General features: G+C 38.2%; 1 protein-coding gene across 1 annotated transcript in view; it reads right to left on the bottom strand.

Annotated features, from left to right (window-relative positions):
• Positions 1 to 17,002, bottom strand: part of cux1a (cut-like homeobox 1a) — a 182,952-nt gene that overhangs the window by 58,864 nt on the left and 107,086 nt on the right. The window contains exons 10-12 of the mRNA XM_071547106.1: positions 9,644 to 9,692; positions 2,880 to 2,984; positions 1,777 to 1,965 (exon numbers count right to left, since the gene is read on the bottom strand). Coding sequence (XP_071403207.1) covers positions 1,777 to 1,965; positions 2,880 to 2,984; positions 9,644 to 9,692 — 343 coding nt within the window. The remainder of the gene's footprint in view (positions 1 to 1,776; positions 1,966 to 2,879; positions 2,985 to 9,643; positions 9,693 to 17,002) is intronic.

The following is a 17,002-nucleotide window of genomic DNA, read 5'->3' as shown; positions in this document are numbered from 1 at the left end:
ATGAGTTGTCAGAAGGTGTCAGAAAGTGTGTGGACATCCCTAACAAATGAGACACACAAGCTAAAACACAATTCGAGAAGCATAAGAGAATTCATAAACAGGTTTCATCTGGTATTTTGCTCTACAGTGGATTCTCAGTCAAAAGGCAGAAAACCACACACAAAAAGAACAAATTTCATCAAGGTTTCTTCAAGACCTTTTTAATGGCAGTTAGAATAAGATGTAAGACAAATTTTGCCATTGAAATAAATTTATGTAAAAAATGGGTGAGTGTGGGTCTGCATGAATGGGCTGATTTCTCACAAGAACATTAGTGCAACATAAAAACTCAGCATTTTTAAGACCTCTAAAACGGAACTGAAGATTAAAGGCTCTATTTAATAGTATTCGGGGACTTTTAAAGCCTTGAGTTTGGGTAATTGAGTCCAAGATATTTTAAGACACCCTGAAGAAGTTTGCTCTGTTCAGTCTCCCAGCATCCCTAGAGACATTAGTCAAACCCGAAATATTGGGTTTGTGCTGAGGAAACCCCGCTGAGTTCAGTAGAACGACTCTGACATTTATGGAGGCAGCGAGGGCATAGTGCTGCAGTGTTAATCAGATGAAGCTGAAGTGTTGTGAGATGTAAAGTAACGATGCTGGGTACAGCAGTGGGGTGTGTTTGACACATCTGTTGAAAATCTGCTTGGGAAATGGAAATAAAGGAGACAGCACCAAGGGGGATTACAAGTGACACCCGCTAGTCTGAAGAATGTGACTGCAACTCTTTAGGTCGGCCAGACTCAGGGGAGAGGCTGCCTTAGCATGCCCTCTTAATCTCTCATTTTTGTTTTATTTGTATTTGCTCATTCACCGTGCCTACTGGGCTTCTTCTTCTGAGGCGATTTGAGTATTCTGACTGAACTGGCAATTTTAAAAAAAATGCGGGTAGCAGGCTAGTAACAGCATTAACTTTTAGTGTTAGTATAATACTATAGTCTGGAGTCTGGAATTACCACCCACCAAGCACAAAATGTTATTACCTCCGCCAAGGAGGATATGTTTTCGGTGCCGTTTGTTTGTTTGTCTGTTAGCAGGATTACGGAAAGACTACTGGCCCGATTTTCATGACACTTTGTGGAAGGGTGTAGCATGGACCAAGGAAGAACCCATTAAATTTTGGAGCGGATACGGATCCGACTCACGAACAAGCAATAACAGCATGAACCTTGGCGGAGGTGTGCGCTCTCCAAGTGCCCTTCTAGTTTAAATGTGTCTTTGGTGGATAAATCAATAATCAATCAATAATGTCAATAATGACAGTAACTTTTTTAGACGACAACTGAATGCCTGTTTGGACCACAGTACACTCTGTGTACTAAATGTGGTGAATATGACTATGCTGGACATAATGCTTATTGTTTCTGTTGTCATATAATTGGAAAATACCCCCAAAACGTCTATCAGCCATTGGCTGATAGACGTTCTAAATAGATTATCAATGATTGGCTGATCATTGTTTAAACTGCCCAATCCTTTTTCGCGTAACCCACACGTACATACAAAAACTGTGTCTGGATGAAACTATGATTTATTTCCACATGGTTAGGCAGCAACGTCCTCCAGCCATAAGAACAATCTGATAGATTGACATTTTACTGGTAACTGTTTACATGTGCCGTTATTAGTAGAAAGTCCAGCTAAAATTCATCATTTCAATTGGCAATCATATAGAAGAGAAATCTGTAATCAGTAATGGGAACCTCATGGGTGCACGTCTAGCATTGTTGAACTGACCTTGAGTGTGGCCTCCTTGGTGCTGAGCTCCTGCCTCAGCTGGTTGATCTGCGTGGTGGAGGTTTCCCGGATGCTGTCCAGACTGGCCTGCAGTCTCTGAACATCCTCCGCCAGCTGCAGCACCTCCCGCTGCTTGGCACTCAGCTCCGCCTCCAGGTTGGAGCGTGACAGCACCTCCAAGGCTTGCTCCTGTGGATGACATACACGCGTCTCTGGCAATCTGATATGGCTGAAACTACCCATACATGAAAAACCAACACCTGTGCCCAGGGAGTGGTTAAAGGTGGAAAAGGTATGATTTTTGTCTTCTGTAACACAAACTCATATTTACTCGCACCCAGAGGTGGAAAGTAACTAAGTACATTTACTTGAATACTGTACATAAGTACAATTTTGAGGTACTTTACTTGAGTATTACCATTTTATGCTACTTTATACTTCCACTCCACTACATTTCAGAAGGAAATATTGTACTTTTTACTCCTCTACCTTTATTTGATAACTTAAGTTACTAGTTACTTTGCAGATTCAGTTATTAATCAACTAATAAATTGTGATGTATTATTATAGATTACTGTAAGCTACCCAGCAATATAAAGTAGTGGAAATCAGCCCCACCTTTTCCAGCTGCAACATTAAAGTGATGCTTACACATGAATGCATCAATAATTATAATTCAATAATATAATATATACTGTATTATTCTGAAATGGGCCATTCTGCATAATGAGTACTTTTACTTTTGTTGCTTTAAGTACATTTTGATGCTAATACTTTTGTACTTTTACTTAACTAACATTTTGAATGCAGGACTTTTACTTGTAACAGAGTATTTTTATACTGTGGTATTTCTACTTTTACTTAAGTAAAAGATCTGAGTACTTCTTCCACTACTGCTCGCACCTAAAATGATTTTAAGTGCAGCTTTGGCCCTTACGCGAAGTTGGAAAAAAAAACAAATCAATATGTCTGGAGCTCACTGTATATTCAGGATTTTTTGTGTCATGGCTAACCACATCATTGGAGTTGATAGAAAGCCATTACAGAAGATCAGTCACTATCTCCAACTAGAGTTCTTGGCTGTAGGCGTGCTGCCAACGTACCATATCTGGAGCTTTCTGGATCTGAGTGGCAAGCTGTAGAGACTTATTAGCAGATGTTAGCTGTTCCTTAAGAGTCTCTGCCTCCCGTTCTGCTGTGTCCGCTCTCTGTGGACAATGGAAAAAGTGAAAAGCAGACCCATGTCAGTTTGATAACCCATAGTTGACCATCGAGACATAACATTTAGTGCAGGAAACTAACTTTCTTGTCCATCGGTCACAGTCACAGGATTAACTACTGTATAGTTCAGGATTCACTTAATTTTTAGAAGGGCCAACATTTTAGGACTTCCAAATGACAGTTGGATGACTTGCCACAGTGGTGGGTAGAGTAGAAATACCAGCCACAGCCATAATTTACCAGCATTTGGCTGGTGGTAATTTCATGACCTGATTTACAGAATTAGCCGAGCATAAGGGTTCCCAAACTTTTTCATGACAGGACTCACAACGAGGTGTATTTTCTACCCATCACACACGTGCACATGTGAAAGTCAATAATCCCTCCCCTTCAAAATACTAAATGATAAAGGATGATAGAGCAGCGGAGAACAGGAGGAGCTGAAATCCATCAGTAGGTCCGAATGCAGAGTTTGAGGATCACTGGTCTGAAATAACCCATCTAATGTTGCAGCTACTCATTGGCAAACTGTCAAACTACTGAGCGATAAAATGGTTTATTTTTGAAAAAAAATATTTTCGGTTGTGTACAAAAACAGAAGGGAATGGCAGCTGCTTATGGTCCTTACTGTAAAATGGAGTAGAATTTCTTACATCCATAGAGCAGGTGCTCTAAGACAATGCGTGAAGTCTTTGTAAATTGACTATAAGATCTGGTCAAAAACAGTATTTCCCAGCAAAAAAACGTTGTCCTAGGTACTCTGTCTCATTGCAAAACTAAAATGCCTTTATTTCACATGGCATCACATGGCACCAAATAGAACAAACATTGCAGCAATGTGTTGCAGCCTAGTCTGGCCTTCATCAGGGAACAATGCACAGCACACGGCAATGGCATAAATATAGAGGTACAACTAACAACCTGCCACCAGATGACCTCAATGGCCATAGGCTTAAGGGAATGGGTTGGGATGCTGAGCTTGACTGCCACAGGATAACTGGGATTGTTTGTGCATACAGCATGCTCCGCCAGTCTGTCATGGAGTCACATTTGGGTGCAGACAAAGCAACAGCCAATCAGAAAGCAAAAATAAGCTTGCACGTTGCTGAAGCACCCACCCACTCACAACAACATGACACAGAGTGACCACGCTTGTTCAGTTACTGCAGAAGATAACACAGTTAGTGGTGATTAAGTGGATCCAGTTTAGCGAGATGTAAAAATGAGCAGGCCAGAGAAGGAGGGAAACAGTGACAGCGACCATGAAAAAGCAGTAGCGTCACACAGCCTCTGTCATATAGAAATGGCAAAACTCTTTGCAAAATATATTGATGGCCTGAGTTAATCACACCACCAACCATGTGAAAAGGTACCGTTCCACACAAAGCAGTAGGAGTTTGCGGGATCATGCTATAGCCTCAGTCGTCCCTTGAACACTAGCATCAAACATTGGTGTGAAATGGCTAAAGAGACACAGAAAATTGCCAACACCTCTGTGCAAACAGGTAGTTTATCTGTCTGCCAGCACTCAGCAGGGCATATATGTGTGTATTTCAATTAAACTTGGTGGACAGATAGGCCTTGGGCCAAGAAGCAACTGATTAGATTTTGGCAGTGATCCAGACCGATTTCTGCCATTAGATGATTATTGTTTTTAGCCATAACTACCGTATTTCCTCTAATAGTGGCCGGTAGTCAATTAAAAGCCGGGTCTCCGATAATGGCCGGGGCCGTGGTCGACACGAACAAATAAAGGCCGGCCCCAAATACATATAATATTTGGGGCCGGGGAAAAAACAAAGGAAACAACAACGGTGGATACCGGTAAACTCCTGGTGCCTGTTATATAATGTAACTGTAGTTTGTAGTAACATAGCAGTACCACAAGATGGCAGTATGCCACAAGATGGCTCAGCCGGCGGAAGTCTCTGGAGTGTGCCGTCGTCGATTACCGTAATTATCGGTAATGCATTGCATTAACAAAACGGCTACCTAATGAACCCCAACAGAAGCAGATCAGAAAACAAGGAGGCTTCGTACTAACATATGAGCAAATATACTTATCAAACAGAGGGAATTAGAAATAAAGGCCTGTCTCTAATATAAGCCTGCTTCCAATAAAGGCCTGGTACCCTCTGCAGTTGAGGTAAATAAAGGCCCGGGCCAATATTAGAGGAAATACGGCATGAAACTTGACTTGATTCCAAGTCCTACAGGGATGTTTGCAGGGTCAAGAAGTCAACTTCAGTTAAAATTTAAGTGATAGGAATTATATCTCTGGGTGTAACAACAAGTTGTTGAATTGTTCATTTTCGGCCAAAAGTTATTCTTGTGCCAATCATCTGCCCTATATCATAAACAGACCATAATATATCCGCAGGGGTTGATAGGGTTGTCAATTAATACCAATGACTCAATGACTACTTGGCCAGTGCTGTGATATCTGGCTTTCAAAACTCATTTTCCAGCCCGTTCTGTTTTGGTCCGTGCTGTTTAGATTCTCGCTGGTTGCCCACAGAGGTCGACAGAAGTTGTTTGAAGTAGTTAACTTTATGCTCCTTTAAATCCAGTCCCAAAATCCATTTCTTTCCTGTATATGTACTGTAGTAATATTTGCTAACACCTAAAACGATTTTAAGTGCAGCGTTTGGCCCTTGTCCAAATGTCAAATATGTATGTTTGGTTCATTAACATTTTACTGTTTTACTATAATACATATATTTGTGTAGTATTTCATAATTTTATTTTTATTGTTATTTTTATTGCTTGTATTATCTTTTATTGTTTATCTTTTATTGTTGTCAATTGTTGTTCAATTAACTTTCTTTTTTTGGGGTTTTTTGGTTGTTTTGGTGTGCATTAGTCTCTAAATCCATTTTTAACATCCTACGTTTTGTCAATCACTTGTAAAGCACTTTGAATTGCATTTGAAAGGTGCTATATAAATAAAGTTTGATTGATTGATTGATTGATTGATTTGAGCTTCAGATGCACACAGTGGTCCTTAAAGTCCTTGGAAGCGGCTTTTCCCTGCTAATTCACCTATTCTAGTCTAAACTAGTCTTGTCTAGTCTAACTAGTGAGGCTGCTGCAATTGAAACCTAGAATTAAATGAAGTGGAAACTTTCCAAAAACATATGGTTTTTGGAATTTTATGATGTGGTACCTCTTCTTTACAAATATTTTACTCCTGTAAAGCACATTGTGACTGCTCTGTGAAAGGCTTCTGATCTAAGAATTTCAGCAATTTCAAATTAAGTGAGGACTTTTCTCTGGCTGCCACACAAATTTTAACAATTTATGGATTTTATTGTTTATTGATGAGAGACAAATCTATATATATATATATACTGTATACATATATATTTTTTTATTTGAACATACTTGCATTTGCATTATTTCTTACTTAGCAAGAGGGTTATGTCATGCACTAAACAATTGGACCAGGTTAGAATTTGTTGTAACTGTTTATGAATAACAACTGGTCAGTTTCAGTTACACTAATGCATACCATTCTCTGTATCATCCAACATAACACAAATTAAAATCAGAGTGGCATCATAACGCCTTAGTACATGTTGGTGTTTAAACATGCAACCTTTAGATGAATCACATTTTATCTTTATGGAATTATGAAAATGTAACATTTCTCACACTGCTGAGTTATTCTGAAAGTTGGAAGTAATGAGGGTGTGATCTGATACTTTTTTTTTCCCAAGTACATCCCATGATTATATTATTTCAATAAGAATCATCTAATTTGATTAATGTAATCACACAAATCGATGCTATCTATATTTGTTAGTTTGTGAAAACAAATGAACTATATTATGCAAAAAGAGGAGGAAGCGAATCCAATTTTTTCAAGTTACTCATCATGATCTTATGCTGAAATTCAAGAAATACAGTATGTTCAGGAAACATGCAAATGACCAAATGGCAACCGACCATCTGAATCAAAACAGACCCTCATCAATAAACAATCCTCAGCGGTTTTTTTAAATCTCAAAAATTGAGACCACAGTGCATGGAAATATCTGACTGTAAATGGCACTACATACAGTCACTGTAAGTTCTCCCTTAATAATGCTGAATATCCATTATATAAATCACATTTTCCAGTCATGGTAGATGAAGTATGCCTAATTTATTAATTTAAACTCAAAAAATACATTTTTGACAGCATTATGAATGCTCCTCTCATGCAAACCATTATAGCCAATGGAAAATAAAGCATCTTTAAACATCAACTTTTAACGTAAGGAGTGTTCAAACTTAGTAAAAACAAGTCCCAAACATTTACATATTGTTCTAATAAAAAATGGCCATTAACAGAATTTTATCTTTAAAAAGGATTTTTTGAGATTATTTTGAATTCTGCCCTCAGGAAGTAAAGTTAAAATGATGCATTTGTAAGCTTGCAACTTTCACTCTTTGTCATTGTGTGTAATGACCACTAGTCCACCAGCCGGCGCAATTAATTCAAATTTGTGATTTCTGATCTTTCAAGGTGTTGATTATAGCACATACAATGTGACTTAAGACCCCCCTGCCTGGACCCCTAGAGTGGCTGCTTGTAACCAGATTTTTTTTTATTTTTTTTATTACGATTACAGTAGCAAAGCAGATTGATGTAATCTGAGATGAGTAACTGTCCAAATCCATACACTGACTTTGACTGTTTATTTTTCACAAGTAACCTTCAAGTTCTATGTTGTCAATGTGTGGCAGCAGCAGTGTTTTTTTTATGTCTAAGGTAAAGTTCCCCTCAGGGACTGATAAAAGGTTATTTTATATTCAGGTTATGTTTAATCTTTTGCATTGAAAAATACAAAAAAAAATAAAAATATCTCGAATGGAGTAAGTACACAAGCTTTTCTTTGTTTTGTCTATAGTGTAGGTCAGTATAATGAAATAGGTGCTGCTGTAAAAAGGTTTTCAACCTGAAGGAGAGAACAAAGACACAATTCAGAAGTTGGAGTTGTGATTGTAAACAGCTGCTATTTTTGCTGGGTGAAATGAGATGGGCCTATCTTGGAAAAGAGGACAGATGATGTCATTGACCGACAACAGTCTTTTTGACTTATTTAGGTAGAGGTAGAGATCTAGCACGATCCGGACACGTCTGGATCATGCTAGAACTCCCTTAATTGTCTATTGGAGAATAGGTACAAAGTCAGCTCATAGATCAACTGAAAGCATAAACAAGAAACAACATCAGTGACAACACCACTAAACCATCACTATGCGTGTTTCATTACACATTAAAGGATTCCTGCTGCGGGCCATTGAGAGTAATTAGGCCGCTGCTCATTAACTTGGCTTAGCTCTGGGCTGATATCAAAGGGCTTGGCAAAATGTAAATAATGTCTGTGATGGTGTTTGGGAGGCTGGTGAGTATTGATTGGAAGAGGAGGATCAGAGCTTTAGGATGGGCTAGTTTATTCATGCTCTATGGCAGTGGTTCTCAACCATGTGCCATCAAGGCCCAGCAGTCTGCAGGTTTTCATTCTAACCAACAGCAGCTTATTTTTACTGAGTCTACTGAGTCATGGCCCTTGTTCTCCTGCTTGCCAGAAGGGCCGGCATCTCCATGTTGAACTGCCATGCCTGAAATGCCTGTGGTAGTAACCTTTATAGACTGAAGCACGTTTTCACTGCCATTGTATTGCAAGTTTCTAGTTATTCTTATTCTTCTTTGTCTGTTACAGTGAAAACTGGGGGGTTTCTGCAATAATGACCCTCAGTCGCCACAGCCAACCAAACCATTAGTACAAACAAGTGAGAACTAGCTTAGTGCTAGTTCCATGCTTGTTAGCTGTGAGCATCTTGGCTAACAAGCCATCTACATTACTACAAAGCCAAGAGAGCCAACAATGGTGACCAACTACAGCTGACTGCAATCAAGCTTCTAAGTGCTACACTTGCTGCTGATTTTATTATTTTTTTCATTGCTATACTTTCAGGTGGCTTTTCAAAAATTGAAAATGTGGCAACTGTTGTTTAGTATGCTTTTGTTTGGAAGTGTTCAGCTTGGTTAATGTTAGCTCACTTGTTGGCTATCTTGGCTTTGTAATAATCTAGATCAGTGATTCTCAACCTTTTTCATATCGAGGACCCTAATGTAGCCCACATTAGAGCCACAGACCCTCATTTCATGAGATTTTGTCTCTCTTACCCAGTCTGAGAATATTTTTATTGTTAGATATGACTTTGTCCAGAATTCCATGACTATCTACAAAGTAGGTAGAGAGATAACTGTGAAACTATGATCAAAATAGTCATTCTTCTACATTGCATTAACTTCTTTTAAATGAAATAATGGTGAAGTTTAACAATTCATCAATTTGCTGGGGACCCCCTGGAATCCCCTCGAGGACCCCTGGTGGTCCCCGGACTCCATGTTGAGAACCAATGATCTAGATGGCTTATTAACTGTTGTTGGCTAAAGTGACTGAGAACCATTATTATAGAAACTCCACAGTTTTCACTATAACAGAATATGGGAATGACAAGAATCAGCTTAATCTAATTCAATGTTCATCCACGGAGATGCTTTATATTTTAAATTGATGCTCATGGCCCTTGCGTGGTTTTAAGTAAGATAACAAAGTTTAGCTAAAGAAAGACCAGAATGGGGACTCACCTGATTGGCTCGCTCCAGCTCTGACATCACAACCTTAATCTCATCTGCCCTGGAGAAGGAAAATGGGCAAAGCTGAGTCTTGGAACATAACCATCAAGATAGACGCATTCAAAGCAATATCACAGTCTTTGAAGAGTTCATTTCCAAACTGCTATACAAAAAAAAGGAGAGAGATGCTGGTTGCGCTCTGATGATCCACTATTAGTGCAGGTGCCTGGAATAAAGCGTCAATTGAGGTAACAGGAGCGAGGTATATTCTGCACACTGACAAAAAACAAAAAAAACCTGGGACATTTCAGCTCATTGCTATTTTCAGCACTCTGTGAAGAGCAATGCACATTACCCACAGATAGGTTACACAGACAAATGAGGCGGGTGGGTCTCTTGGACTTTCTACTACAACCACCAAGTAACATAGATCTCCAAAGCATTCTAAAGTGCCTCATTTGTCTGTATAACATATCTGTGGGTAATGTGTGTTGTTCTTCACAGAGCACTGAAGATAGCAGTGAGCTGGAAGGTCTGCTCTCTAGTCTTTTCTTGTGTTGTTTCGTCAACTAATGACAAAAGCAACAAGCAACAACAGCATCAGATTCTAGCCAACAGTATGTAATATGCATACTACACAGGCATATGGTATACAGATTCTTTATTACAGTGTGTTTTGTTCATAGGTGTGCTTGTAGGGTTGGGGGTCATCGGCATTAGAAGACAGCGGGACAAACAAGTTCCTGAATTTCTTTTTTTTGAACCACCTTGCTACAAATCTAGTAAAACTTTATGCCCATATATATGTGCATTTTAAGAGCACTCATAAAGACTTGTACTTGCACTTGTACAATGTATTTTGTCTTTTTCTACTTGTGTATTTGTATATTTGTATTTGTATATTGTCACTTGTAATGTTCCTGGTTTTGTTACCTGCCTAGGGACTATGGATGTAAATTAGCATTTTTGCTAACTCCGGCATGTTTACTTCTTGTATTTTTATACTGATGTTTATTAACGTGCTATGTCCCTATCAAATAAATAAATAAAAAAATAAAAAAATAAAAAAATAAAAAAATACATTTAAAAATAAATTAAAAAATACATTTAAAAATAAATTAAAAAATAAATAAATAAATAAATAAATCTTCTTTAGCTGTTTAGCCTGGTCTTTTCTGTGCTGGTTAGCTAATGGACACTAATGTTGCACATAATGAAGACTTTGCATGAAGGGTTGAGATCCTGTTTTTGTTTCATTTTGTTTCCATCTTTGGTGCCAAGCGGTCGTTGTTGTGTTTTTTTTTGTTTTTTTTTATCTCCATCTTTGATGCTATAAACTCTCACAGCTAGGTGTTTCTTTTATTTTGTCTCCATATTTGGCGCTAAGCACTCATTTTAAGCGAGCCATGCGATTGGCTGTCAATCGACCAATCAGAGCCTATATTCCCACGGTATGTTTCCAGTGGCAGCAAAACCAAAACAGAGAAACATTGTTTTGTTTTTTTGTTTTTTTATGTAATCTGTTAATAAAATAGTGTCAATCCTAGTATCCTGGTGTGTGCTGGAATATTGATTTTTTTGTTTACTGTGGTTTACCCTGCACCAGCTGGCACCCAGGAAAGAAGCACTGCTGTGCATGGGGTATCTTCAGTTTTTTAGAGAAACATTGTTGTTAGTCTTACTTATTTATTCTTCATACTTTCACCAGCAAACCTCATTCAAACTTTAAACTGTTCAGCTACTAAAGGAATGAGAGACGTGTATTCAACTTTTTCATACTCTATACTTTTCGAGATATTTAACGTTTTGTCACTAACTTATTCCACATGTGATGGAATGCTCACAGCAGTGATGTCATCAACTGCCACAGAACTCATCAACTGCCACAGGCTCAGCTGTGGAGCCACATACAGATGCATACATTCTCTCTCTCTCTCTCTCTCTCTCTCTCTCTCTCTCTCCAAGTGTTTTGCGGCGAGAAACGATAGCCTGCGTTTCTACAAAAATGTGCCATCTATAAATTTAAGCGCAATTACCACAATATCAGAATTGCGTATCTTTGCTCCAACAACTTGTGTTTGCTTTAGATCACTGTAGTATTATGCACACCTTCCTGTTTTTGAGCGAGCCACTTATAGTGGCGGTTAGCATGAAAAAACTGCCGAGTGACATTCATGTGGAGCTGTGTGTGTGTGTGTGTGTGTGTGTGTGTGTGTGCGAGAGAGAGAGAGACAAAGACAGAGAGAGAGCTTGTTGATGCCTTGGGTCTTCTTGATTTTTGTCGTTTGTGTGATGTTGTCATCAAATTTACATGTTGGAATTATTGGAACCCCTGTCTGCACCACATTTTATAAAAACACCTATGACTATTTAAATGGCCTTCAGCACTGGTGTAAAATCATTTCAGTGAATAGAAATAAAAATCCATGCTACCTGGCAGCGGCAGGCGTATGTCTGTGTGACCTTAGGTTTTGTGTATGAGGGTGCATTTAAATAGCAATGCAACATCAAATTCTGATTCAACTATCAATAGAGCAGGTGCCAACCCAATGACACAGACAGTGTGTGTGTGTGTGTGTGTGTCTTTTAATGAGCTGAGAATTGCTGTGTTTCAGACTGCTTCTCTCTCAGCAGGCCTCCTCCATTGAGTCTTAAGGCTTCAGAGCCACATGCTGTGTCCTGTCAAAACGTTACCACACTTAATGGAATGGCAACCACTAATTACTGATTGTTTGGCATAGTGCTGTGATGATAATAACGGGGTTTCCTGTAGCTTTCCGGGTATGTAGTATATTTGTGATCAGTAGGGGATTAATATTCAAATGCATTGTTATGGCTAACAAGCGATGTGTATCGCAATACACAACAACTGTAAAGACTTGATACAATTAAGAAAAAATGCAGGGGGAGGGGGGGAAAGCGAAAGAAAAACACACAAAAAAGAAAAAAAAATTGATCTCTGAAGTAACTAAATCACAATCCCAAAGGCAGTCATATTAAATCGAGCGCCAATTACCAGTATGTGTCAGCTTTATAAAAAGCTCTGACGATTATCACTTCAATATGTATTTTCAAAGCAACATGAGGACACCAACAGAGATCTGCAGGAGTCAAATAAAAATACACAAAAACGACAGACTCTAAATTTACACCTCTGTGACACCTCTGTCTCAACAAAAACTCTACTTAATGACAGTATTTCTGTTGTTTTGTCAACCCCCTGTAGATGTACATGCGATTCTCGGGGATGGAAGTTATGTAGAAATGTCAGTCAGTGTCATAATAAAATAAAATAATAGCCTGATTTTTAATGTCCACCTTGACACTGAACCTCAGGCTTTGCTCCTTGGTGCACCCAGTCCTCATATTAAAGGCTGTTCAGTATTCTTACATTTGCTGCCCGTAAAAATATATTGCTTAGATGGATTGATAGTACACCACCTACAATTGTGGGATGGCATAAACTGATATTTGAGCTAATGCCAATGGAATATCTAACATACACATTTAAATGTAAAACGGGCGATATTTTTTAAGACTTGGACATCCTTCTTTAAACATGCTGGTAAAAGACTTGATGAATACTGTATTAAAGGGAATGATAGATTGCGGTACTGAAAAATGGCAAAGTGACATTTTTGGGTCATAAGGTGGTATATTTATTTATTTATTTGTTGATTGATTTTTATTTATTCATTTCTGTGCTTTGTTTTCTGAGTTTTCTTAACATTCTAAATCTTTTAATTTATTTACTTTATTTAATTATAATTTGTTCTCTTTTTTTTCCTTTTTTTTCTCCAGATGTTTAGTTGTTGCATCACCGTCGATTGTAATGGACTGAGCGTTTCCTTATACTTATACATACATAGATGCTGTGACATTTTTCACAACATATTTATGTGATTGTGTGCAATCATTTCTTCAAGTATATTACGTGCTATATGTGTCATGTATCAGGGATCTAAGTCAGATGTTTAGTTCTTGTGGCCACTGTGTATTGTTTAATTTGTGTTTGTGTTTAAAAGCATAATAAAAATATTGTAAAAACATAATAATAATAAATGCAATAATATTTGCATTTATATGTACTTGCACCTCCCTTTACACTTGGGTTGATATTCCATAATATCGAATATCGCAATATTTTCAGCGATATTGAACACTGTCATCATTTATGTTATATGATAAAACAATAGTGTTTCAAGCCAGTATAGACAAAGTCATTTTAGCTTAAATATAGACAGTTCGGATCTGTAGATTTGATCCAAATAACAGTTTCAGTTAGGGCTGGGCGATAATTCAATATTATCGTTTATCGTCTTTCAGTGGAATCATATCGTGATGATATGAAGATATTTTGATATCGTGACACACATTTCTGCTGTCTAAATTGATGATGACAAGCAAATTTTACTTAAAAACTCTCATAAAATGAGGTATGGTAGGAATATTATTTGAAAATTTCAGTTTTGTTTGACATCACACCTAACATCACCATTCAGTTCAATGAGATGAACATTAATTTGATTATTTAACGTGATTTTGCATACATGAACCATATCACATTGCCCAGCCCTAGTTTCAGTTGATTTATTGCAACGTTAAAAGCACTAGTGTATTTCTCATGGCATTTATCGGAATCAAATGCAATACCCAAAGCAAATCCTCTGACCAGCTTGCATTTGATATTAACCGGCTAGTGGATAATGCGCACATTAACAATGTGTGCTTGTGCCTGGCTAATGCAACCCAAATAGCATGGAATTTGATAGTTCAATCACAGTACACAGATGCAACATTTTATTAAATACCTTTGGATTTGCCTGGATTTGGGAATTAGCGAGGCAAAGGAAATGGTGCCTTGGGGAGAGGAGGATCAGCAGTTGGATATGGGAGATAGACGGGAAGGGGCAGGGGGGTATGGGTGTTAAAACTAATGGGTGATCTACAATGGTAGAACCTAATGTCCAATCCCCTGATAAGAGTGTTTTCCAAATAAATCTGAATTACACCAGAGACAGGATGATGTGGGACTAGATCATGGCCAAATTTACCCTGACTAACTGTACTTCCATTTTCAGTCATTTGCACCTGATGAACTCTTATCTAGAGAGACCATTATGTGACAAGGCTGGAAAGAGGGTGACATAGACCTGCATGGTATCATTCATGCTACATATACATATGCAGTTTTTGTTGAAGTGTTGGTTCATTTCTGTGGTACTTTTTGCGTTTTTCTTTTTTTTTTTTTTGTGGTATTAAGCAACTATGTTGTTAAGCGTCAGATTTCTGTTAGTTGCCTCATGTTGCTTTGACAATTCAAATATTAAAAGTGGTGATTATCAGAGGTCTTTTGAAGCTGACAGTAATTGACATTCAACTTAATATGACTTGCCTGTTTAGCTGCCTTTGGAATGGTGATTTAGTTACTTCAAAGTTAAACTAACTCCTTTTTCACATGGTGTTTTAGTTTCACCCCCTGAATATAGGTTATTCAGGTTAGTCATTCCATCTGAAATCAGACAGTATTTGCGAGTTTTACAGGCTTGGGTCTCAAATTTTCACACAATCCTCATGTATTCAAATGAAAACAGATGGAACTTTGGTGATGGTATTCTACATACTTTTAAAGACACAGGGTAAGTGTATGTGATCATAATCACCAAGGTATTGATGCAACTGTGGATACAGGATGTATTTAAAATATTTTTTTGTATATCTTCAGGGATAAAAAGTCACATGTGGGCATATTAGTAGACTCTTGTATCTTTCACATTTAAGCATGATGGTATGTATTAATGTGTACAACATATTAACATTATATATAAAAAAAAAAGTTTTATCATAAGTTCAATTTTAATGCATGTTTTGATGTAATATGCACTTTGGACAGCAGGGGCATTGCACTTCATAGGCATTTCCGCAAGGAAGTACTGCATCGTACAGACACAAGAAGGTTGATGAAATTGCTCAGCTATTTGGACATATTTAGAATTATATTCTTCAGTCACTGCACATTCAGATGTCATTTGAAAATTCCTCTAAGCTGTCTATGTCTGGTTGAAATCTTTTTCCATGTCTCCGTGTCTGTTCCATCCCCAAACTAATTGCATCAATCAGCTCGTTACCTATTCCTTTTGTGCTGGATGAGCAGACTAGATTTTGGAGCCCAGGTGAGGCAATATTACACAAAAGAAAGTGACTGGATTATACAATTCACAAAAAGAAATGGAGTGAATGGAGTTTATCTTTTTGTGAAATTTGGTCTCAATGGGAGCTAGACTTAGAGGCGGCGGATGTGCCGCGTTCAACTGAAGAAAAACAGCGTCTCCTTTTCCGACCGAAAAAGGAGAAAAGAATATCATTACTACTGACTCCACAGTCGCTACAACACCGAGCAAGCTAGAGTCGGAAACTCTGTGTAATTTGGCTAAAAACAACCTGCTGTGAAAGAGCAAATCATTACACACGTTGTCATTTGGTTCGGACTTTATCAAAGCTGCTTTCACACCAAAATGATCCGCGCCACTTTCCGAATGGAAGAGGACCAAGACCGCCGTTTTTTGACGAACCTTTTGCAAGACTTTGGTCCGCACCCGAGTCCGCATGGCGCGTTCACTCCTGTCAAAATGATCTGAACTGTGAACCCTAACTGTGTAAGATGTAACCGGTCCTAGGGCTGGGCAATATGGACCAAAAATCATATCTCGGTATTTTTAGGCTGAATGGCGATACACGATATATATCTCGGTATTTTCTACAAAGTAGGCTAAATGTTCAGTTGTAAGTCAAAGCCACATGTGAGATGTCAGAAGCACTTTCATTAAAACAAGACTGTGATCAAAATAAAATGCAAAGACAGGGTTTCCTTCCCTGTTTTAGAACAGTCTGGTAAGTTCAGAAAATGACATCACTTTATTGTAATGCAGCCTTTAAAACCAGGAAAAGACAACACTTATGCCATATCACCATATTACGATATCCAAAATCTAAGACGATATCTAGTCTCATATCACGATATCGATATAATATTGATATATCGCCCAGCCCTAACCAGTCCCCTGCAAATCATGTACACATATTCTGGTGTTGTCCATCTCTTGTTGGTTTCTGGAAAGACATCTTCAACACACTCTCAGAAATAAGTGGCACACAGATCGGACCAGACCCTTTTATTGCGTTATCTGGGGTTTCCTCACCCACATTACGACTGACCAAAATGAATAAGTAATTGCCTTTGTCACTTTGTTGGCGATTAATCTTGCTTAGATGGAAATCCTCTGCACCCCCTTCTCATGCTCTTTGGATTAAAGCCGTTCTAAACTGCATAAAGTTGGAAAAAATTAAACACACACTTAATGGGTCTATGAA

Source organism: Centroberyx affinis, unplaced genomic scaffold (genome assembly GCF_046629955.1).
Source record: "Centroberyx affinis isolate AG114_WGS23_722 - 3 ecotype Tasmania unplaced genomic scaffold, CSIRO-AGI_Caff_v1 ptg005676l_1, whole genome shotgun sequence".
Taxonomy (NCBI): domain Eukaryota; kingdom Metazoa; phylum Chordata; class Actinopteri; order Beryciformes; family Berycidae; genus Centroberyx; species Centroberyx affinis.
The sequence above is the reverse complement of the archived record's forward strand: the minus strand, read 5'-3'. Positions and strand labels throughout refer to the sequence as shown.